This window comes from Pinus tabuliformis, chromosome 6 (genome assembly GCF_031772625.1).
Source record: "Pinus tabuliformis cultivar Carrire ecotype Pingquan chromosome 6, CPIR1, whole genome shotgun sequence".
NCBI lineage: Eukaryota > Viridiplantae > Streptophyta > Pinopsida > Pinales > Pinaceae > Pinus > Pinus tabuliformis.
In genome coordinates, this window is record NC_142292.1 from 2,064,951,843 (window position 1) to 2,064,975,888 (window position 24,046).

The 24,046-nt window shown below is 39.0% G+C and overlaps 1 protein-coding gene across 1 annotated transcript in view; it reads right to left on the bottom strand.

Moving 5' to 3' along the window:
• LOC149267506 (uncharacterized) overlaps positions 1 to 11,982 on the bottom strand; it is an 83,906-nt gene extending 71,924 nt beyond the window's left edge. The window contains exon 1 of the mRNA XM_089433274.1: positions 11,548 to 11,982. Within this exon, the coding sequence (XP_089289400.1) occupies positions 11,548 to 11,772 (225 nt within the window). The 5' untranslated portion in view covers positions 11,773 to 11,982. The remainder of the gene's footprint in view (positions 1 to 11,547) is intronic.
• Between the last annotated feature and the right edge of the window lie 12,064 nt (positions 11,983 to 24,046).

The window sequence follows — 24,046 nt, forward strand, 5'->3', positions numbered from 1 at the left end:
CTTCCCAAGGAAAAGGAACAAGAAATTTGCTGACTTGAATCCCTAGACAGGCCCGGTTTTCTAGGGACAGAAATCGAGGGAGCAGGAGAGAATTTCGAGGCAGTTGTTGGAGGTTATCAGGCCCAAAATTCAAAGGATTCTGTTGATTAAGCACACAAATCAAGGCAGGAACCTGGCACAGAAATCAAGTCCTATCTCTGCATAAATTTCTGGGGCTGTCAGAGCAAAAATCAAGGCTCCTGTAACGAGTTTTGCGAGGCAGAGCTGAGGCGGGAATTTCTGCTAAATTTTTGCTGTACCTGGCACGAAAATCAAGGCACTGTCAGAGGGTCTTTGTACACAGAATTAGAGGCAAATATCAGTCTGAGCTTATGAATGTGGGGGCTCGAATTTCAATGTAATTCTGGCAGTGACATCAGCAAGCATAAAAGGGAGATAAGTTGTTTTATCTCTGCTGTGTATTTATTTCTTAAGAAGCAATTAAATCCTCCTTTAGAACTGGTTTTCCCCTTGTGGGTTTTTCCAGGGTCATTAGACCAAATCACTGTAAAAATTGTTTGTGTGTGTGCTTGCATCTAATTCTTGTATCAGCTGTGAAAAGTCAAAAGAGTAGAGTAGTCTTATGTTTCAAGTTGAATGCATGTTTAACATTTATATCAGCTACATGTAATGTCGGGTTTGGGCATTAAATTTCATGCAAAAACTTGAAACTGGGTTGGGGCTACAGGATATACATTTTCTACAATGCATACCTTGCATGTTGCATGCAAGCTCCTAAAGAGGCAAAACAAGATCTTTCTAGCTAAGACACCAAGCTAGAAGACCTTCGCATTACAGAATTCAACAGGTCTCTCTGCCTTCCCTCACCATGCTCAGGCTTGGGCATCTTAAAGTTCGTAGGGGAGGGAGAAGGAACTCTTTTCCCTCTAGCTCCAAGGCTTTGCGTGCTATGCAACAGTCTGTGGCCATCTACATTCACTCTGCTCCACTTGTCGTTGGAGACGAAATTCAAGATGTAGAACAAGAGGCACGATTGGAACATAGATTCATCACTGATGCAGACGTGGAAATTGAGGTGGATGGTTGGGTCCCAGATACCAGCAACACCACAACTTGAAACACTAAATACATGCAAGCTATCAAAGTTTACCAGAAACTGGAAACAGTAATGGGTAAAGTCTTGGTGGAGCGCTCAAAGACTCACCAGGGGATTCTGTTATGCATAGATGAACTGCAAAGACATACTAAAAAGCTCAATGACACTCTCCTCTAAAAAGGATAGTTGATCTGAAGTTGACTCCTTCAGATGAAGAGGAGGATCATCCAGACACAATTTAGGTGGACTCACCATCCAAATAAATGATCTTTCATTTTATTTTTGTTTTGCTGTCTATTAGCAACAAGGCTGCAAATATAGAAATGAAAGTTATTGTTAATGATATTAGGAAGGTAGATAGACATATGCTATATTATCAAGACAGTTTTATTTTTAAGCTTAGACATTACATTAGGCCAAAAACTCTCTTTCTATTCTATTGGTTTGGTTTCCCTTGTGGCAGACCAGCAGCAACAGATATTTTTGTATATGATGCAATTTCCTAGTAATACAAATCTGCCTAATTAACAAAATAAAAGCTTCCTGACAATTTTGGATAGTTTCCTCAACATGGCCGATAATTTAAATTTTGAGCCAGCAGAAATAAATTGTTGATAAATGTACCATTGCTTCACAAACAGTTGTAATTGCCTTTGAATAGGCTTCCAAGGTACTTTGCTACTACCTCAGGGTTCCAAAGAGATACCCAACATAATGGCTTGCTTCTGGAATTCAGACCTGTATTCTAAGACACTTTATCCTTGTTCAAGACAGGCATTGCCATTCATGGGTTGTTCTTCTTCTTAGCCTATGTAATAAAATTGTAATTTTAACAACTCCTTGAAATCCTCCTCTTTTATAACCATGGGATTTTTGCCTCGCCTCAAGGTATCTGCATATCTCTCCCATCAAAACAGAGCATGTCTGAACATGTTTAAATAGGCAAAAGAAATTTGTTTTTATTCTTTTATTTTATAAAGACCGAAATAAGCTTCTAATTCTTTCAACCAGCTATTCAACTTCTCACCATTAACTTGACCATCATAAGTTGGCATTTCAAGTTTCATTTCAATCTTAAATGAAATATTGGAAGTTGAAGGAAGAGAGTTGTTATTACCCAAGTCTCCAAGCATTTCGACTTTGGAATCTTCTTGGACAGCCTTTTCTTCATGCTCAGTCTTTGCTAAGTGTCCTTCCTGATCCTTCATTTTGCCAACAGTTGTGTTACCATATCATTCAATGCATTATGCCACAATTCTCTACTCCAGTGGAGTAAATATGGCTTCCAAATCTTCCTTGTCATGTTCTTCATGAGAAGTCCCATCATTTTCGGTCTTTTGTTCCTCTCTAGACCTTGCAAAAATGCTTCTCCACTTTGTTGGTATCCACTGCAAGTGTTTACCATATAGGTTGTTCACCAAGTGTTTTCAAACTTAGGCTCTAATACCATATGATCCATAAACCATAGGCCTATGGCTCATCTGTCTCACCAACATGAATACTAAAATGTTGATTAATTTAATTGTAAAACTCTGTTGAATATTTCATTATGCATTAAACCTTATTGTAATAAAACTTGCCAGTTATAATTTAATTGTGCAAAATAGAACTAAAGTGAACAGAACATCATGGATGCTAAAACGTTGAATAAATTTAATTGTAAAACTCCGTTGGCTATTTCATTATGCATTTAAATCTTATTGTAATAAAACTTGCAAACTATAATTTAATTGTACAGAATAGAAGGGAAGTAAACAGTCATGAACATAACAATAACACAAAGATTACCCTAGAAACCCAATCTTGGGAAAACTAGCAAATAATGGCTCTTTTTTGGCTTGGAATTAATCTCAATCATATATTCAAATTACAGTGACATTGAGGGCAAAATACCATATTTACCAATGACTTTGATGCCCTTCTCTACAGCTTAGCAATTCTCAGTAATAACAACAAAATTCTCGTTTACTACCTTGACAGTCTATATCCTCATTTCGATTGTATCTTTTTCACCTTATTGGCACAAAATCTACCCACACAGAATTCTATCTTCAGGACTGAATTGCTCCGTAGAGCCTAGACCTCTATTTCACCTTCAAGCTACCCCTTGCTTGGCTTCAGCTTCAGTTTTCCTCAGCTCTCTGACTGTTAAATTATGGTATGCTCTATGCTTAGAGCAATTTACCTATCTTTCTTATCCACAGATTAGCAATCGCACGTACATAAGTAAAGTGCAGATAGAACATTAAACGATCAACAGAAAACAAGCCAAGACAAGAGACATAAGATGTGGCGGCTAGCCAGGGACAAACCCCAATATGGGGAAACCCTTTGATCAAATCTTCTTTTATCTTCAATAATTCAGCAGAGAGAAATAGTACAAAAGTCTAATTTATATCAATAGCAGCAAACCCTAGATCAGCATCATCGGCATCACTGGCATCAACATCATCGACATCACCAGCATCACCGACATCAGCTGCATCCTTCCTTCCCACTTGTGAGAGAGAGACCTATCTGCGCAGGAAAGAGAGAGAGACTCTTTTCTGCGCAGGAAAGAGAGAGAGACTCTTTTCTGCGCAGAAGAGAGAGAGAGGCGGATGAGAAGTGTGTCTCCAAATGAGGAGGAGACATCTTGTACTTATATGCAAACGTTGATGATGAATAGATGTGTCTATTGGGCTTCTGAGCCTACATAAGTTGCTAACCGACTTTGACAATTTGTCAATAATCAAAATAGATTCATATCTCCATAAATACTTATCAGAATCGGATGATCTTTAGATCAATCCTACACCTCTCGACGAGAGGAATCTAGATAAAATATTATCAACCATGAATAAGGTGATCCTCATGAGTTTGGCCCTAGTTTCCAATTTTAACACTCCCTCTCAACTAGGGAGAACTCCATCTGCAATTCGTCTGACTATCGCTACTAATCATCCATCAAATGCACTGCCCTGAACAGCTTGACCCCTGCTCTGCTCTACTTTGCTCTGTCTTGCTATGCTTTGCTTTGCCTTGCTATGCTCTGCTCTATTCTGCTCTGCTCGAACTATGAAGAAGAAGAAGAAGTGATCGAGGATGTATCATACCATCCTCCACTAACCCAAAGTCAGTCTCAGAGTGTGTACCACTAGTCCCAGACCAGTCCTCTACTGACCCGAAGTCAGTGTCATAGTGGGTACCACTCTCACTGGTCCCAAACCAGTATCATTGATCCCAGATCAATGAAGGTCATCCTAGCATAGGGAGTACGGTAGATACAACAATGCATCCATCGGTACTACTATGGTCCCTATCCTCATTTCCCTGCTCATTGATTAGATGAGAGGTACTTCCCATGAGTCCCAGACTGCATGGGTAGGATGCCTCGACATGAGAACTAATCATCCTGTCCACAGGAGAGCGGATCATCCTGTCCCACAAGACAGCAAATCATCTTGTCCACAGGAGAGCGAATCATTCTGTCCATAGGACAGTGGATCATCCTGTCCCACAAGAGAGCGAATCATCATGTCCACAGGAGAGCGAATCATCCTGTCCCACAAGAGAGCGAATCATCCTGTCCACAGGAGAGCGAATCATCCTGTCCCACAAGAGAGCAAATCATCTTGTCCACAGGAGAGTGAATCATCCTATCCACAGAAGAGCGAATCATCCTGTCCAGTGGATGCCACGGAGAACTAATCATCATGGCCTACAGGAGAACGAATCATCCTGTTCCACAATCACCATGGAGAACACATCAATCAGGCCCACAGGAGAACTAATCATCCAATTCCATAGTCACCACAGGGAATGAATCATCCTAACCCACAGGAGAACTAATCATCCTATTCCATAGTCGCCACGGGGTGCCACAGGGGAAGGTTGAACCTTTTACCCTGTATAAAGTGCACAAACAGGGGATGGTGAGTCACCCTGTGGTCATATGTCGCTCCAAGAAGTACCCCACACCCCCCTGAAGCTCCCAAAGCTTAGTACATCATACTTGACCCTCATCAGAGGGTCTCTGAACGACACCAAGTCGTTCTCGGAAAGTCAGGAATTTGACCTTTCCTAGAGGCTTTGTCAGAATGTCGGTGACCTATTCATCTGTACCAATATGTAGGAGCCTTATTGCTCCTCGCTGCACCATATCTCGAATATAGTGGTACCTGATATCAATATGCTTGGAGCGATCATGAAATACGGGATTTTTTGATAAACGGATCCCGCTCTGGTTGTCACATAGAATCACGGTGGTATCCAATGTAAATCCAAATAGCTCACTAAAGAGCTTTCACAACCAGACTACCTGATAGGAGGCCATGCTAGTAGCAATATACTCTGCCTCGGCGGTGCTCAAAGCCACCGACTTTTGCTTCCTGCTCATCCAGGATATCGAAGCAGATCCCAAGGAGAAACAGCACCCAGAAATGCTCTTACGGTACACCACACTGCCTGCCCAGTCAGGATCAGTATATCTAAGTAATCTCACATCTTCGGCAGTGCATCTTAACCCATAAGTAATTGTGCCACGAAGATATCTCAACAAATTCTTGGCACCAATCCAATGTATGTGGTGAGGTTCAACCATATGTTGACTCAACGTGTTGACTGCAAAGCGTATATCTGGACGGGAGTTCACTAAGAACATTATGCTCCGACAAGTTGACGATACTCGATGGCATTTCGTAAAACAGGTCCAGCAACACTACCGCTTAACTTTTTGAAGCAAGCTCCATCGGGGTAGTTATGGGCTTGCAGTCCACCATACTGAATCTTTCCAATATCTTCACCACATATTTTCCTTGAGATAGGAAAACTTCCCCTGGCTTCTGCCAAACTTCAAGTCCTAGGAAATAGTGCATCAGTCCTAAGTCCATTTCAAATTCAGAAGCCAACTCCCTCTTACATTTGTGAATGAGAGGGTCTGCACCTGTTAGAAAGAAGGCGTCAACATACAACACCAGTATGAGAGGTTTGTCATCCTCAACCTTAAAGTAAAGGTTGGGATCGGCTTCACTCCTAGTGAATCCCAGCTTCATCAAGTAGCTAACGATCCTCTCATACCATGCTTGGGGTGCTTGCTTCAACCCATAGAGGGCCTTCTTCAACCTGCACACATGAGATTTTCGATCATAAATCTCAAATCCTTTGGGTTGCTCCACGTAGACCTCTTCTTTGATCGAACCATGCAAGAACGCGGTCTTGACATCCATCTGATGTAGTTTCCATCCGTGTGAAGCCACAAGGGCTATGATCGAGCGGATGGTGGTATATTTGGCAACAAGTGCAAATATCTTGTCATAGTCCATACCTTCCTTCTGGGAGAAGCCACGAGCGACAAAACGAGCCTTATACTTTTCTGTACTTCCATCATCAAGTGTCCCCCTAAGCCATGAAGGCCTCTTCCTAGAGGAGGAAGGCTCGGGTGGAGGAGGATCAATAGGATCCATGGGTTCTTCCACATTGGGCATTGTTTCATCATCTTTTTCTTTCGGTTCCCTGGTGTCAGCTTCTTGAGAGCTCCTCACAGTAGGAAGATTGTTCACCTTGCTGAGAGCCATATCTTCGTCAAAGGTGACATCATGACTAATCACGACTTCCCTTTCACTGGCTACATAGATTCTATAGCCCTTAGTATTTTCATTATAGCCCACGAAGATTCCTTTCTTTCCAGATGCACCCAATTTATTTCTTTTCTCTTTCGGCACATGAAAATATACAGGGCTTCCAAAAACTCTAAAATGAGATACATCAGGTTTCTTACCGGTGAACATTTCTTCAGGAGTTTTGGAACCCAATGTTTGATGGGGGCATCGGTTTTGTATATATACGGCGGTGTTTGCAGCTTCGGCCCATAGAAACTTCGGAAGTCTTTGATCATGAAGCATGGCACGGACAGCTTCCATAATCGTACGGTTCTTCCTTTCTGCCACACCATTATAGGAGTGTATGGTGTAGTAGTCTCCCTCTTAATGCCAGCCTCTTTACAAAAGTCATGAAACTCATTAGATTCATATTCAGTCCCATTATCAGTCCTTAAGATCTTGATCTTCTTTTCGGTTTGATTCTTGATCAAGGCTTTGAAGTGTTGAAACAAGGAGAAGACTTCATCCTTCTTTTTCAAGAGGTATATCCAAGTCTTATGAGAATAATCATCTGTAAAAGTGAGGTAATATGAATATCCTCCCAAGGAGTTCACAGGCATCATACCAGATATGTCTGAGTGAACTAACTGCAATATATCGGAGGTCTTGCTTTAGCTTGAGGGGAATGGTCCCCTTTTTAGCTTTCCTTCAGCACATCCGGGACATACACCTTCTTGCTCTATTCTGAACTCAGGCATCCTGGTCACCATTTTGCTTACATCAGGTAGAGATTTATAATGAAGGTGAGTAAACCTCCGATGCCATAGATCGGATTGAAGAGATGTGTCACAAGACATGACACCTAGCAGACTTCCTCCAACCTAATATAATGAATCAACTCGAAACCCAAGAGTGAAGGCATCTTTAATATTGTTTTTCAATACACGTACCTTGCCATCACTGAAAGCCACCTTGTAGCCTTTGTCTTCCATTGCCGAAATGGACACCATGTTCTTTTTTAGATCAGGTACATATAGTACATCCAGTCTATCGTAGATTTCCTTGGAGGTGTTCAATTCAAAAACATAGACCACCAAGCGCTTGTCGATAGAGTCCCGGATGATCTTCTTTGCTTTGACATCTCCGGATTTCCATTTGTTCCTGGCAACAGCGGATGCATTTGATGGAGGCTCATCAATATTACCTCTCACATGGTCCAACACTTCTTGATCTTCTAAAGTCAGATCGAGAGACATCTTCCATCCGTGATAAACAGACTTTTCATGGAGCTTGTCTTCAACAGGGAAGAGTGTTGAGGACCCCATAGTTCTTTTTAGATAGCCCTGCCAACCTTCTCTTCGGTGATTGTTCTTGCTCTTGCTTGGGCTTTGTCTTCACCTCAGCTCCGATACCATGTTAAATTATGGTATGTTCTATGCTTAGCGCAGTTTACTTATCTTTCTTATTATAATCCACAGATTAGCAATCACATGTAAATAAGTAAAGTGTAGATATAACATTAAACAATCAACAGAAAACAAGCCAAGAGAAGAGACACAAGATATGGTAGCTAGCCAGGGACAAACCCCAATATGGAGAAACCCTTTGATCAAATCTTCTTTTATCTTCAATAATTCAGCAGAGAGAAATAGTACAAAAGTCTGATTTATATCAGTGGCAACAAACCCTAGATCAGCGGCATCAGCATTAGTGGCATCAGCATCATCGGCATCAGCATCATCGGCATCACCGGCACCAGCATCACCGACATCATCGGCATCACCGGCATCAGCATCATTGGCATCAGCTGCGTCCTTCCTTCCCACTTGTGAGAGAGAGACCTATCTGCGCAGGAGAGAGAGAGAGAGACTCTTTTCTGCGCAGAAGAGAGAGAAAGATGGATGAGAAGTGTCTCTCCAAACGTTGATGATGAATAGATGTGTCTGTTGGGCTTCTAAGCCTACATAAGTTGCTGGCCGACTTTGACAATTTGTCCATAATCAAAATAAATTCATATCTCCATAAATACTTATCGGAATCGGATGATCTTTAGATCAATCCTACACCTCTCGACGAGAGGAATCTAGATAAAATATTATCAACCATGAATAAGGTGATCCTCGTGGAGTTTGGCCCTAGTTTCCAATTTTAACACTGATCCTCTAGACTTCGATGCATTTGAAAATGGTTGGGATTCCAACCTTTCTTATCCCAAAAGGCCCAACAAGTCCCACTGTGTTTTGGGAGACCAAACTCTCTAATTTTTTGGTAAAATTTGGTGGAAACATGGAGATAGCTGCCAGCTTTCAACTCTCAAAATTTCATCGCAAATAGACACCAAGTTATGGCATTACATCTACAGCCATTTCAAATATTGAGTAAACAGATGAATCTAAGGTTGGTTTTTGGTGGGAATGTGTGCATATGTGTCATCTAACCACAGTCCAAATTTTGTCTTCATCCAAATTCGTATGCCCCTTTAGTGCCAAAAATATGAAATTGATTTTAGCTCTTACCATCTTTCATTTCATTCATGATCCTCGTTCAAATCACATGGTCTCATCCATGTGCACCTTGAAAACCAACATTCATAAGAAGTAGTGAAGCACATAGAAAAATATTTAGGTTGGAAAACTTAACAAGAAGGAAGAATTCTTCATTGATTGTAGAGCCCCAAAAAGATTTAAGTATGTTGGAATGAACAGTCAAAATGAAAGATAAGCGTGATTTGCATTATTATTCCGAAAGATGTTACATATAAATACATTGTGTGACCATTGGATTCATCTTCCAAGGTCTCTTGGACTCCCTATGATGGCTCACCTTCTACACCATAACCCTTAGCGGATTAGGTGTCCAACAAAGTAGAAGTTGGAAAAACCAATTCCCAGCTTGATTGCATACAAATCCTCTAATTAGAAGGATCCTAGCATCCTAACATAGCATGGAAGAAAGGATAAAAGACATCTGATGTGCAATCGCAACAAGTTTAGGAACCACAAAAAAGGAAAACATCTTGAGGTACTGCTTAAATAATGTTCAACCAGAGTATCGGGGAAGCTAGAAGAACCGATGAATCATAGAGTCTAGACTATAATCTTCAATTTAACAACTAAAGATTCAAAGAAAGCTTCGAAGAAAAATACTATCATGAATGTAACTAGAGAAAATATTAATCATGAATTTAATAAAATAAAATGCCAATTTTGGAGTTCACGTCCATGAGTAGTATTAGGTACAGCCCTAGAACAATATGTCGTCACTCTGTAGAGATGGAAAAAGAAGGTATCTTAAAACACAGATTTTTTTCGTTTTTTCCCTTGAAGTGACTCCCTTTCACTGAAAGAGAAGCATGCAACTGGCTCGAACAAACTGAATACTATAAGTAGCTCACTTGCAAGGGAGAAACGACCCTCAAGGGACAAACCATTGAACAAAAGTATTTTTGCACAGCTAAGTTGCCACAATAAGGGGTACTCTTCCATCCAAATTACATGGACTTACACTAGTCCCCAACCACTTATGCCTTCGAAGGAATTAAATCTTGGTAGGTGGCCTGACACACTGCCTTCTGCTCTGTCGAACCACAACCCCACCATTGGCAACAAACACAAAGATTACAATGACATTTCTAATGAATTCTTAAAGGCTAATAGTTTCTTTTTGAATCAGATTTGCCAACTATTCTTGAATAATAAAAGTCATGAGCGTCAAATCAAAGGCCATGGAAGCCAAATGAAGGCCTTGTGGATGAGACGCTCGGTGGCCTGAACAATGTTTTTACCCTTGCCCGTATTCCTGGGAATGAAACTTTTTTCACTGCCACGTGGTTCCTGGATTCCCAAGCAAATTAGGTCCATAGAAAGGTCATTTTCTTTGAACAAAAACAACATCATCAATCTCCAAATGCCAGCACAATAGAATAACTCCGCGATTTGGAAGCAATTCAAACACTTCGATAATTATATCCAAGTTTAAATCACTTCTGTTCCAACCATATTCAACTGTGATTCAATGGCTTAAATTGTGGGGTTTGATGTTTACTATCTTCGTAAAGACATTGAGAAACTGTCATTCCTTCCCATAAACGGGTGAACAGGATAGACCTTCCCAAATCGAGAGAAAACACAAATTTTCCTCTTTTGGGTAACTAAATTATCCATATAGAAAGTTACAAAGACCCAGGGAAATAAAAATTATAGGATTGACTTTGAGAATACAATTTGGTAAATTCAAGTTTTCTTTTATGCTCTCTTATTTCTGAGTGAACCATTTTCAGAATTTGCAAAGTCCACAAAAGCAAACGGGGCATTGGTTCACTGGCGAGGCCGACGGGCTGTTAACTGTCCACCATGCTGCCACTCTTAATGTGGTCTGACGCACTTGAATGGCATGAGTTACAAAGGAATGAGGCCAGGTGTGAATCCCAGGAGATTTGGGCGGAATAGTTACCCATCAAACGTCGCACCAAGGCAAAATTAATTCTGCTCTATGCAATGCAGCCCTTTGGGACTTGTTTCATGGAACAGTTCCAACTCTTAGAAAAAAGAATTCACAAAATTTTGATCTAACGTCCAATGGCACAGAGCAGTAAAATGTAACATCCAATGTACCACCAAAACAAACCCAGTAATCATATTTGACTTGTAGGTCCATCATTTTAGCTGCATCTGTAGATAAGAACAGATTGTGAAACCTGGTGGTTAGGACTATAACATGGGTTTTAATTGCCAGTGGAAGTTGTCAATTTAAATGAAATTCATCCATTGATAACTAGTTATTCGAGGCTTCCATTTGCAATTCAACAAATACTGTTGATTATAACAATAGAATCAGAAAGAGAAATAGATTAGGAGATAAATGAAAACATACCTGAGCATCAGGATGGGAATGGAAGAGATCAGGGTGAACAAGCTTGTATAGACGACGGAGCTCTGCCCTGAGAGATGGTATGGATTCTTCATACTCGTCGTCGACAGCCCTACCTGATCGAACATGGAATAATTGCAGCTGCAGAGGAAGCGGAAGGGGTCGGACATGAAATCTCTCTAATGTCGATAGCAGTACTGTAGACCTTATTCTCGCCCATGGCCACATTTCTGGTCATTCCTCTCTCTTCCCCTTAAATGACTCAAATCTACAACCTGAGTTATCTAAAAACAGCTCTGCAAATTTGCCCCCACGAGCACGATTCTTACATTTGCCCAGGACAATTTTGGCAAACGTAGGACCTTCGCTTACCACATCTGGTAACTAACATGACATCACTGAGTGGTATACTCTTTCACTTCTCAAGGGGAGCTATAGGAGCTCAAATATCTCTCGTCGAGTAAAATTCGTTCATTAATGAACAGTTCAATGGAAAAAAAAAAAAAATCTAAAATCCAAAACATATTACATTTAATTAGGAAACTTTTAAAATCCACAACATATTACATTTAAATTTAACTAATGAATGATATTTTAATGTTCATGAGATTTAAAATAATGGGATCATAACGTGCTTATTTTTTGCATTTTATTTTTGTAATTTAATTATTTTTTTATTCAAATTGATGATGGGTTGGTCTTCATTGAAAAGACAATGCGAAAGGACCTATCCTAATATATTGCCATAATCACCCCTAATGTTTCTGAAAGCATCACATTACAAAATGAAATGTTTTTCCGATTCCACTGCCCCGGGAGTGCAAAAAGTACACACCTATCCTTCCCAAGCTTCTTTAGGTCTTTCCGCCTTCTCGATTCATATCAAAGTTGATGCAAGTTAGTCTTAATTGAGCAATAAGAATCTTTGCTCTCCACGGAATGCTAGCTCCAATATACTCTTTTTGTTGGAAATCACAAGTGGGGTTGAATTCCTCAACATAGTACTTCTTCTTTCTACCTAACTCTTTTATCCATATACACTTACACAACTTCTACATAACAAAATTCTTTAACTCCTTGTTATTTATGGGACAGACATTAAGGTAGATATTACATTTTTGCATCCATTTGTTGTTTTGTTTCGTCCATGTTTTCTTTCTTTCACTTATGCCTTCATTGAAGATAATTTTAGGCCATCTACCTACTCCCATTTTCTCAATTCTTTTTAGATATCTTATGAGACGCACCATAGCAATAGCTTTGATGGGAGTTGTTATCACTCAGGTTTTTCCCCAAAGTTGTAAGAAAGGGAATACTGCCAAGGTAACCACAGACCAATCTTTTAGATACAGAATCTAGCCAATCTGTATCTAGAGATGGCTCTTTCTTTATGATTTAGCTTTGTTTTTGAAGGTATTATGCTAGTTATGAAGCTCAAGGGTTTGTTTTGAGTTTGGGTGGTGAGATTCCATAGAACAGAGAGGTAAACTGAGCAGTTTAGTCCATTGGGCATGATGGAGTCAAATACGATGGCTTTCTGAATTTGGTTTCTTAACAGAGGATGGCTTCACAGAGCAAGGTAGTCAAACAGGGAACAAAATAAAGATTGGAAAACAGATGGAATGGGCTCAAACGGGTGAAGGGCAGTTAAGAATCCTTCAACATATTGAAAGAGGGAAAATGGATGATTATTAACAAAGAGCAGTTAAGAATTTCTTTAGCAGATAATCAACATGAAAGAATTAGGAAACAAGAGCAATTAAGAATTCATTGTTTATTCTAATTCTGAAGAAAACACAGAGAATAATAAAGACTGAAAACAGAGTGCAGTCAAGCAAATTCTGAATTAACCATTTTCTTTATCATTCAGATTATGAAACACAGATGATATAATAACCAAGAAAACTGTAAGACACAAGATATAGGGGACTTATTGATCCGGAGGTTGATTCAAGAATTCTGTGACAAGTCCTCTGCTTCAATTTTTCATCCAGTATAGCCAGACAACAATATGATTTCCAACAACTCTTTATTCCAAAAGTTTCAGTATTACAGCACAGTCTAAGAAATCTCCACACCACCGACCTCCTCACTACTCAAATAGAGGGGGTATATATACAACAAAATATGTACAACCTATATCTTATAACAGCTATGAGATAATATCTAGTTTTTAACTTAAAATACTTTACAAGTGAAGATAAAACAGCTAGGGAAAGATATCTGATGTTGTGCTGGAGGCTGGCTCTTTAGGGTTCGGCTTGCAGCTGTCTTCTGTAGTAGCTCTGCGCCGACTACTTGTCTTAAATGTGTTCTTTAATTATGATTTGCTGCTTTTAATTCTATATTGCCACATTTTGTCGGCTCTGATACACTTTAATGCTCGTCCGATACTCTTCAATGCTGATCTGATACACTTTAATGGTTGAACTGATACTCTTTGACTTGTTTGATGCTCTTTAATGATGAGTTGATCCCTGCTCACCGCTGATTAGCAAAATAGAACTGCTAACGAGTCTTTTCACCGCCTTTCCTTTGGCCATTCATGTTTCTGAAGGTCCACTGGCTAGGGTAACAAAATATCCCTGTATATCTCTGTTTCTTTCTTCTGTGAGCTCGAAAGTCCCTTGGTTTGATTTCAACTGTGTTTGAAGAGGAAGAAGCTGTAAAATGGCGGGTCGGCAAAGTCTGCGAGCTCGTAGATGTAGCCTTTCTGGTCAAAAACTGAAGCAGATCATTTTTTCTCGAGAGCGCGATATGCAGAGAAACATAGTGAAAATGACCTTTTTATCCTTTTACTCGACAAAATGCAGCTTGGCAGGAAATTTTGTTTTGAAGTAAGGATGATGTTAGCAGAGGTACAGGGGCAGATGACGTGGCGGTGACATCAGCAAAGGTCAGTTGACATCAGCGAAGGGACGGTGGTAAGCGGTTTTGCCCGCACCGCTTTTGAGGCTGGGCGGTTTCAGGCGGAGGGCTGGCGAGCATACCAGGAGCGCGACGCGTGGCAAAGTACCGACGCCAAAACCACCAGTCTCCCACGAGTTAACGTTCGGCGATGGAGGGTGGTGCGAAATGATCGTCAACCATTGGATGCATGGGCGGAGATCTGACAGTGGACGGGTAGGGAAAATGGCGGGAGGTTAACTCTGCGGGCCCGATGCAATCAATCGTTAATAAATCATATCGGGCGTGTTTCTATTGGTTCGGGAGGGTTTGGTTATTTAATTAACCAGAGGTTAATTAATCCCTTTGCGCGCGGGGAGGTTATTAATAAATTCCAAATAAATCTATTAATCCCTTTTTATATGGTGACTATTGTCATAGTTTAACCGGGGTGGGGATATTTAATATTGCGGGTTTTTGTATTTACATATTACGGAGAAGGGAAAAAATGCTTATAAGGGAGTTATATAATAAAAGTTAATCGTTAATATGGTTTTTTTTTTTTTTTGAAATAAAAGCGCTAAGCCAATGTTTGAAGTTTTTACATTAAAACTTAGGCTAGAAGGGGGAAAAAGGGGTTTATACAAGAAATATGGCCAATTTCCCTAAGTAAAACAGATTTTTACTTAGGCAATCATTTTGAAATGGAATGAGTGATTTTAGTGATATTAAGAGCAGATTCTTAATACCTTTGGGGAAGTTAGTGAATAATTTGGGGAAAAATCATGAAGGGAAGTTAGTTATGAATCCGCCTCGCTTAAGTTGCACCAAAGATATCTGCCTTGCACTTGTGATGGGAGTGAAAGTTAATACTTTTTAGAGACATGATCCATCACATGTATCATTCTGCAACACCATCTACCTACCCAGCTGTTGTGGCCACCAACAACCCCCCTCTTTGTTTGGTATTAGCAATAACACCAAGCAAATGGGGACCCTTAATAAAAAATCCAAAAAAACATTTTGTGAAAATTTTTGTATTCAACTCCTTAAAACTGTATCGCATCGCAAAAAGAGAATAAAACATTTTCTTATGAGCATAATAAACTGCGAAGAAGCGACGCGAAATTCATCGCATCGCATACATTATGAAGCGCTCTTAAATGAAAAATCTTAAGAAATCTCCGACGGCCGATATGCGACGTCGCATATCGCAACATCGCGTAAGCAGCACACAATGATTGAATGACTAAGCGCGATCTGCGATGCTGCGATCTGCGATAAATGCGATCTGCGATAAATGCGATTTGCGATAAATGCGATCATGAATTTCTGCGATGACACATCTTGACGACGCGATCCTCGCAGAAATCACCCATCGCAAATTTTCCTCGGCACAGTATTCAAGGAAAGTTGTCCGTAAACCAAAATTGGGCGCGCGCCTTAAAAGAAATTAATGAATGTACGCCAAAGTATTCAAGAAGGACAGTTTTGTGTTTTTCGAAGAGTCAATTCGCTATGGGTGTCATGATTTTATGCATTCATAAGAGCTTAAAGCTTCCATGTCAATCTTTATTATCATTACTCTTTTCCTTTGCGTAAACTGTAAGACAGGAAATACCATGAAGCAATGTGCAGGAAACATCTAAGGAAAAGGGGAAAGCGTCAATGCTCGGAGAACAGAGAAGAGATCCCTTCATAAACGGATGCCGCATGCAACAAGACCATAGATTCCAGAGTATCACTCAACAGATGCTGATGTCAATAGGCCATCCAACGCTCAGAGTCAAAAGCACACAAAAGCAACATGTTTACAAAAGATCCTGAAGCTTATGCCCGGTAAAGGAAAAAAGGCGCTAAAGAAGGAAAACGCACCAGAAAAGCCCGGAACAAAGAACGGAGGCATTTTTCGATGCAGAAAATTGTTCAGAGAGCAAAGTCCCCAACTTATTCAGTCATTCGCAAGGCCGGAAACCGAAATAGCAAAGGCAGAATCAGTTTGAGAAGAATTTGGGTTATTACCAAGTATACACGCAGTGAATACACCCAGCCAGAGGAAGATTCTCGAAAATATCTCCTAGTTTACCAGAAAGTGGTGCCAGCGCTTGTCATTTCTATTTTCATAGCTCAAACGAAAGCAGAAGGCGACCAGTCGACTCTTCCCAGGCGAATGTTGCATGCTTGCAGCACTAAGGAGCAAATACAGAAATGGTTAGGAATTAGATTCAATTTTTAGAAATAGTTTTGCTTTAGCAGAAGGGCGGTCATTTAAAACCATATCCTAAATTTATGTAATTAAGTTAATTAGTTAGCAGTATTTAAACCCTTCTCAGGCATTAGGAGAAGGGTCCAGAAATTTGTCAAAAACTTGTCCTCGGAACATGCACTTCTGCACCCTCAGAGGAGGTTTTGATGAATGGATGGATCGAGATTTATTAATGTTTGCATTTGATGTCTACTACTGATGTTGCACTTTTGTACTCTTAGTAGATGTTAGAACAAGTAGAGATAAATCATTTTTGCTTGAAGCTTATGAGTAGGATTAGTCATTAATGGTACTTTTATCTCTTGGCCATTTCTGCTTATATTCTTAAAGTGATATACAGTTTTCAGTTGTTTATATGTTACTGCATGAATGTATGAGTTACCATTTGGCACTTCTGTACGGTGGAGCCATTTATTTATGTCTGATATATGAATAACTTATTATGCGATATGTTGTTCACAACTGTTTTGCCTAACTTTTTATGCAAAGTGGTTTATTTTAATTGATTTCTATTCTTATGATAGCTGAATGATCTTTATTACCAGTTATTGTTTGAAATCTCTTTAGATCGCATAATAGAAGAAATACACCCCGGGTTAGTGTAGATTAGATGTGTTGTTTCTCATTAGATTACAATAGTATAGAGTTAGTTTAAAAGTTTGAATTAAGTTAGTTTTAAGTACTCTTAGATCAGCATCATCTAACTCTGCACACACACACACCCTTAAATTGGGAAACTGGTCCCATTATCCCCAGTCGGACCCGCTATACCAAACGGTTAAGGAGCTGCCAACCAAGGTCCTGACCGGGTGGGTATCCCCCTTATTGTCGACCCGATTTTCGGGGCTTCAACACCAGCCTACTTTGCCTAGCATTTTTTCTTCTTTACTTGGGTGCACTTGGACTGGCAAACCCTCATCAACTTTTATTTTTCTTTTGCATGGGAAGCCTACCTAAGTCTGCACTTATTACTTCCAAGGGCTCAGTTTAAACATTTGAGCTCCTTTGCTTCTCTACCTATCTACTTATCTGCCAAGATTGAACAATTTGGACAAATTTTTATTCTCTATATCTACAACATGTAATTCAAACATGAACTAGCCAAGATTAAGCTGTTTGGCCATTCATCAATTGTGGCATAAAGTTTCAACAAGCTGCACACAATGCTTTATTTGCAGAAAATGAAAAAATAGTGGCATTTTGGACTTGCACACTTTCCTAGTCTTTCTTTGTTTGGGGTTCATTTTTTTCACTTTTCTGACCATTTTATTCTTTTCACCCTTTGATTTTTCTTTTAGGGTATACCCTCTTTACATTTTTTGATTTTTTTTTTTATAATATGGAAACCTTTATAGCAAAGAAATGATGAACATATTACAGAGCTCAACCAGTCAATCATGAAATATGACACCTATTGGTATTGGAGTATAACAGGAGTCCCTCGTGTTTCACTCAACATTATCTCATAAGGAACTAAACTTTTTATTTTGAATATGATATAAATACTTAATGATTTATTACTAAACTACAACTCGATTAATGTAATATAAATATTTATTGATTTATTACTAAATTATAGCTTAATTAATGTGGAAGTATCATGTAGTGGTGCATAATCGAGTTGTCTTTAGTGAGAATTTTTGTAAGCTTTTCAGGTGGGTTTTTCCGGTCTAATTTCTCTAAAATCTGGCAGGAATTGATTGAAATCACAAGCTTGATGGGTAACCCTTGCACAATGGAAGTGCCCTAGGGGTTTTTCAGGGTGTTGAATCCATATATACAATAAAACAAAACCAGTTTAAATAACACAAATCAAGATTTCACCTCAAATTTTTCCACCGGATTCCGACATCAGAAAGTCCAAAAAGTCGCACTAAAGACAACTCCGTGCATAATTATGTATGTGTTATTTTCTTATATGTGTATATGGAATAAAATAATTAGGTATAATAAATAATTTTATAATTATCAAAGTATTGGAGATATCAAGATAAGATTTATCCTATTTTATTTTTTTAATGATGAATTTCAAGTTTAAGTAAGTTTAATTTGGAGAATTTATCTATTTTAGGCATAGTTAGTTTAGTTGTAGCTTAAGGAATTGTAAATAAACGCATAGTTACATGCATACTATATGATTTAACAAAAGGACCTAGGTCCTCACTATACATAGTTGAGCTTTCCCTATTGCAATATGGATGTTTTTATTTCAAGAGCTTTACCACATATACCCTCTCACATTCATGAGTTTGTTGTTGTGTTCTAATCTCATGACCATGTGTAATTTCAAACATGGTATCAAAGCAGTTTTAGAGCAAACTATGATTACTAAACAGGTTAGATCATCAACTTCTACAAATTGGTTACATGAGAACTTTAAATTTGCACATTCTAACATTTTTTTTTTGAGTGATATGACTACACAATTGAGTTTGGAACAGTGAAATTAACTAGGAACACTTCTTGTTTCACCAAAATCAAGTCATGGATGCTTAGATCTACACATGTTCCCATCTGCACGAGATTATGTAGGTTTCATTCTAAATCTTTTCTTTGTTTTTTGAAATTTACTTTAAAAAATCAATTTCTTTTGAATTCATTTTTTCCAATAGTTGTTTTTTGTTTTTCCAAAAATAGTAGTTCATTTTTTTACCCCCTTGTACATTTTTTGTGACTCTATTCTCCAACAACCTTGTCGTATTCCTCTAAAACACCTTAGCTCTCTGGTGCCTTATAATTGCAACAATGACAATGAATTTCATTACCTATCTGCCACCTATCCTTGGGATCCTCGCCAAATACCATATACATCCCCATGATCAACCATGCCTCCTTACTAACCACACCACCTCACCTTATAGCTATGTGGTCTTAACTACTTACGCACCTACATTATAAATCCCCGCAATACCCTTCGTACTTTTTAGTTATAGCGCTAACCATTGCACCATCCTGCCTATGAAATGTGGTCAAGTTACTACCCACCATTGATGGATCCTCAACACATTAAATATCACTAAAGAAACATACCTCCATAAGGACCATCCATGTGGTTTCACCAAGTGTGACATGTGGCCACATTATGAGGAGACACATTAGTACCGTATGACTCCTCTACATACTAAAAATAACAAGTTAGTGTCATGTGGCATTTGAGACCACCCTATGGGGCTTCAACTTAAAAGTTTAAGGCCACTTTCAGATTGAGATAACTTCACCATCTCAACTCATATTTCAGTGTCATTTTTTGCAAAATGTATTTTTTTTTGTCATCTTTGAAGTGGCATAGGTGGTTTTTGGTTATTTTGCTATAAGCTGTTGTTGAATTTGCTTTTTTTATAGATAGATAGCGTTAATCCTCATTTTGGAAGCTTTATGGGAGCTTTACTTCCCCATATAGACTTGATTTTGAATCTTGCTTTTTTTCAACTATTTTTTTAGCTCTACATGGTGGTGCATTTTATTTCAACTAATTCTTCTATCTAATTTATGACTTGTAAAATGGTCATTGACCCTCATGAGGTTCATTTAACAAACACCAATTAATGCTCTTGGAAATCATATATGGAGGACCTACTTAGAAGTAAAGGTCTTTGTCAAATTATACTTAGGCTAGATCCCAGACCACTAGATATTGAGAAATGTGCAAAATGGTTAAATTGTAATGATGAAGCAAGAGGCCTTATTAGCATGCCCATCTCTAAGTATTTGAAATTTCGTATTTAGACCCTTGATATATTGTAGGAAGCATGGTTTAAGTTTGAGTAACACTTTGGAAAAACTAAATTACTATATGCCATCAATTGGAAAATTGACTCATCTCATTGAATTCTCCAAAATTAAAGACTATGTTTATAAGTTCAAGCTCTTCAGACTTCAGCTTGGTGATTGTGGAATCATTAAGGCAGTAATGGGGATAACTGCATAACAAGTTTGATCTAAGGTTTTACTGTCAAGGAATCACTAAGGCATTAATGGATATAAATCCATAACAAGCTTGGTCTAGAGTTCAAGTATGATGCATGTCATTTCAAAGTTTTTAGTTGTGAATCTTATACCCATATTCCAGATGAAAAGTGTTGAGCACACACTTATATAGAGAGGGGTGAGGGTGAATCAATATAAAACAAATTTTACTTATTTAGACATTTACGAACCATAAGAAAACAATCACATGTGATATCTATCAACTGCAGAACATAGAACACAAGATTTACGTGGAAACCCTTTCAGGAGAAAACCACAAGCTTCTTTTTATATTTTTTTATAGGAACCATATGTGTTACAAATGTTCATAGACACCAACCTACTGGAGACATCAATCTCCAATGATGCAAACCTTAGGAGGCACCAACCTGTTCTTCCATATCTTCGTAGACACCAATCTACTGGAGACACCAATCCCCACTGCTAAGCACTGACTTAGCAAGAGACACCAATCCCCACTGTTAAGCACTGACTTAGCAAGAGACACCAAACTCTTTATTTGAGTGGGCACCAACCTACATATAGATTCTTAAAGATGATCCATCTCACCGATACACTAGATTTGCTACTTCTTCATATCTACTCACCAGTTCACCAAATTTGATGTGTCATATGAAAATTATGGTAACTTTCCCAAAAATTCCTTTTTTCTTGCCTCTTCCTAAAAGCAAACTCGTATAGCATGTTGTGTGTCTAATTATTTATATCTGATTCTAAAAATTTTACCTGAGTCACTTCAGTATCTCTCATCGGATCACTGAATATTGCATAATTCGAAGTATCCCAGACAATGAATTATAGCAAAAATGCCATGATCACTCTTTTCAAAATGATTTTAGGCCCACTCACAAACCCTAAATTCCACAGGGAATATCTCTAAAATTGTAGTGAGCTATAATATGAAATTTATATCTAATGTACCTTGAGTTGTTTTCTCAATATGTTCAAAATTTCACGATTTGATTCTTCACAAAATGTGAATTATAGCAAAAGTTCCAAGATCACTTCTTTTAAACTGATTTTAGGACCATTCACAAACTCAAACTTCTGTAGGGTGTATCTCTTAAATTATAGCAAATCAAAATTTGATTTTTTTACTAGACACACCTTGCAATGTCTTCTTAATATGATCCAAAATTCATAATAAAAAACATAGTAGAAAACAAATTATGGCAAAAATCATGAGATGACTCATTTGAAATAGATTTCAAGATCAGTCACAAACCCTAACTTCCACAATGCATATCTTTGAAAGTATAGAGAACCAAAATCTTAAACTTTAACCAGATGTTCCTCTTGATATCTACTCGATCCTTTCAAAATTTCACTATTTGAAGCATCCTAGATAAAATTATAGCAAAAATTCCAAGATGACTCATTCACTCCACAAATTACGTTTTTACCCACACACATTCCTCCCAATATTTTCTTTGTTTATACATTATCCCAAACCTTCATGAAATGCATGTTAATTCAAAAAAACATGTCAATTCATTAATTAAATAGTTAGTTCCTCTTTTATTTCACTTTTCCAAATACCATGAACTTCCGAAACCATGGGTTTGAAACCACCATTTCACTTTTTTCTTCATTGCGTAAATATACTTTACACTTTTTTCCTGTAACATCATTTTTTATTTTGACTTCATCTTTTTCATGAACACCCAACTTTTGATATACTTGGTTACATGTGTGTGTATGTGTGTGTTGCGTGTTCAACAATCTCCCCCTTTAACATTGATGGTAATCCTGTAATGAAACAATAATCCACCAAGAATAGAAAGAACTCTCCCCCGTATTGCAACACTCCCCCTTTGACATTAATGACAAATGGATGCTCCCCCTAAAATTTTTCTTCTCCCAAATGTTGTCCAACGCAAATCCCTAGTTGATCAGTTGACTAGACAATAAAACAACGTGGACCGATTAAGCAATCGACTAGATAAGACCACATCATTCTTTGTCAACCTAACAATCTCTGACAATCATGTACAAAATCACAATTTTAAACAACATAAGGTAGTTGTAACAAACCACTCCACCTATACCCCAATGGAATGGTCACCACTGATAGTCCAACTCCTGTTATATTGTTAAAAGAATGGGATAATAAAATTTAGTACTCACTTTTTCTTTTCTTTTGGCTAACCATTATAGACATATTACACACACAAACAAATATGTGTGTGTGTGTGTATTAATGCTTCACAATCTGTCAACGTACTACACTAGTAGTATCCACAACTTATACGCCTAATTTGACAGTTGTCATATGTGAAGGGAGATTGATGACAAGCGATGCATTGTGTCAGGCTAACATGCTCGGTTGTTATCATGGAAATGGGGTAGCACAATCAAGGTTCTGACCCATAGTTTTGGTGTCTTCATTGGACGACCCTCATCATATTTGCTCATTCGACGATCGATCTTCATTGCACCACCCTCTCCCTTCAAGCTTCTGCCGACTCCTCCAGGGATGTCGCAATTCATCCCAACCATCCAATCTCTAGTGATATCCACATTTCATGGTCACAATGGTCCCCATGCCACGTGCACTTCCCTAGCTCCAACAGAGAAATAACCATAGTCATTGACCATTGCGCAGATCCTAGGCAGATACCCACACGTCTCAATGGTGACGCCCTCGCACAAGGGTTCCAGAGGGTTAACTAATGCACCCATTAAAATTGAGTGACCCCCCCCCCCCCCCCCCCCCCCCGCGGAATGGGAAGTAAGGGAATACTACCCAGCTGGAGATCGACGTCGCACATGCGTTTTGGGGAGGTCGAGCCCCTTCTTCCAAACCATCATGGGCACCCCCCAGAAGTGGGTTCTGGTCGCAACAAACCCGTTGTCACATCTCTTGGACACATGTTTCCTATTACAAGGGACTCGTCCTTCCATTTCTTCCAATGTTAGGCGCCACCTCATCCCATTGCACTCCTTCCCAAGGCATTCCCTTGTTGCACCGCTTTACATTTTTGGGATCTTTGTAATGGGATGATTTGTCAAGTGGGACCACCTTCCTATGAATTGACAATTTACATTTGTGTGGTCCTACCACGCACCCCCTTACATCATCTCGTTGCACCTTTCCCATCGCATTTGTTTCCTCCGGGTGAGGCTTACGGGGTTACACCACCAGGCAGACTTGGCAAGTGGGTCCCTCCTGCACCAATTGCATTCACCGCCAGTTCCAAATGGAAGCCATGGTGTCCCGAGTCCACGTCATTCTTGTGCCCTATTCTCGTGCACAATTTGAATATGCTGGGATTTAGTCTTTGAGCTGACATGTCAAGTTTCCCACCTACCAGCCAAAGGCGTAGCCACCAGGGCAACATGTCTGCCAATCCCGCTGACCTT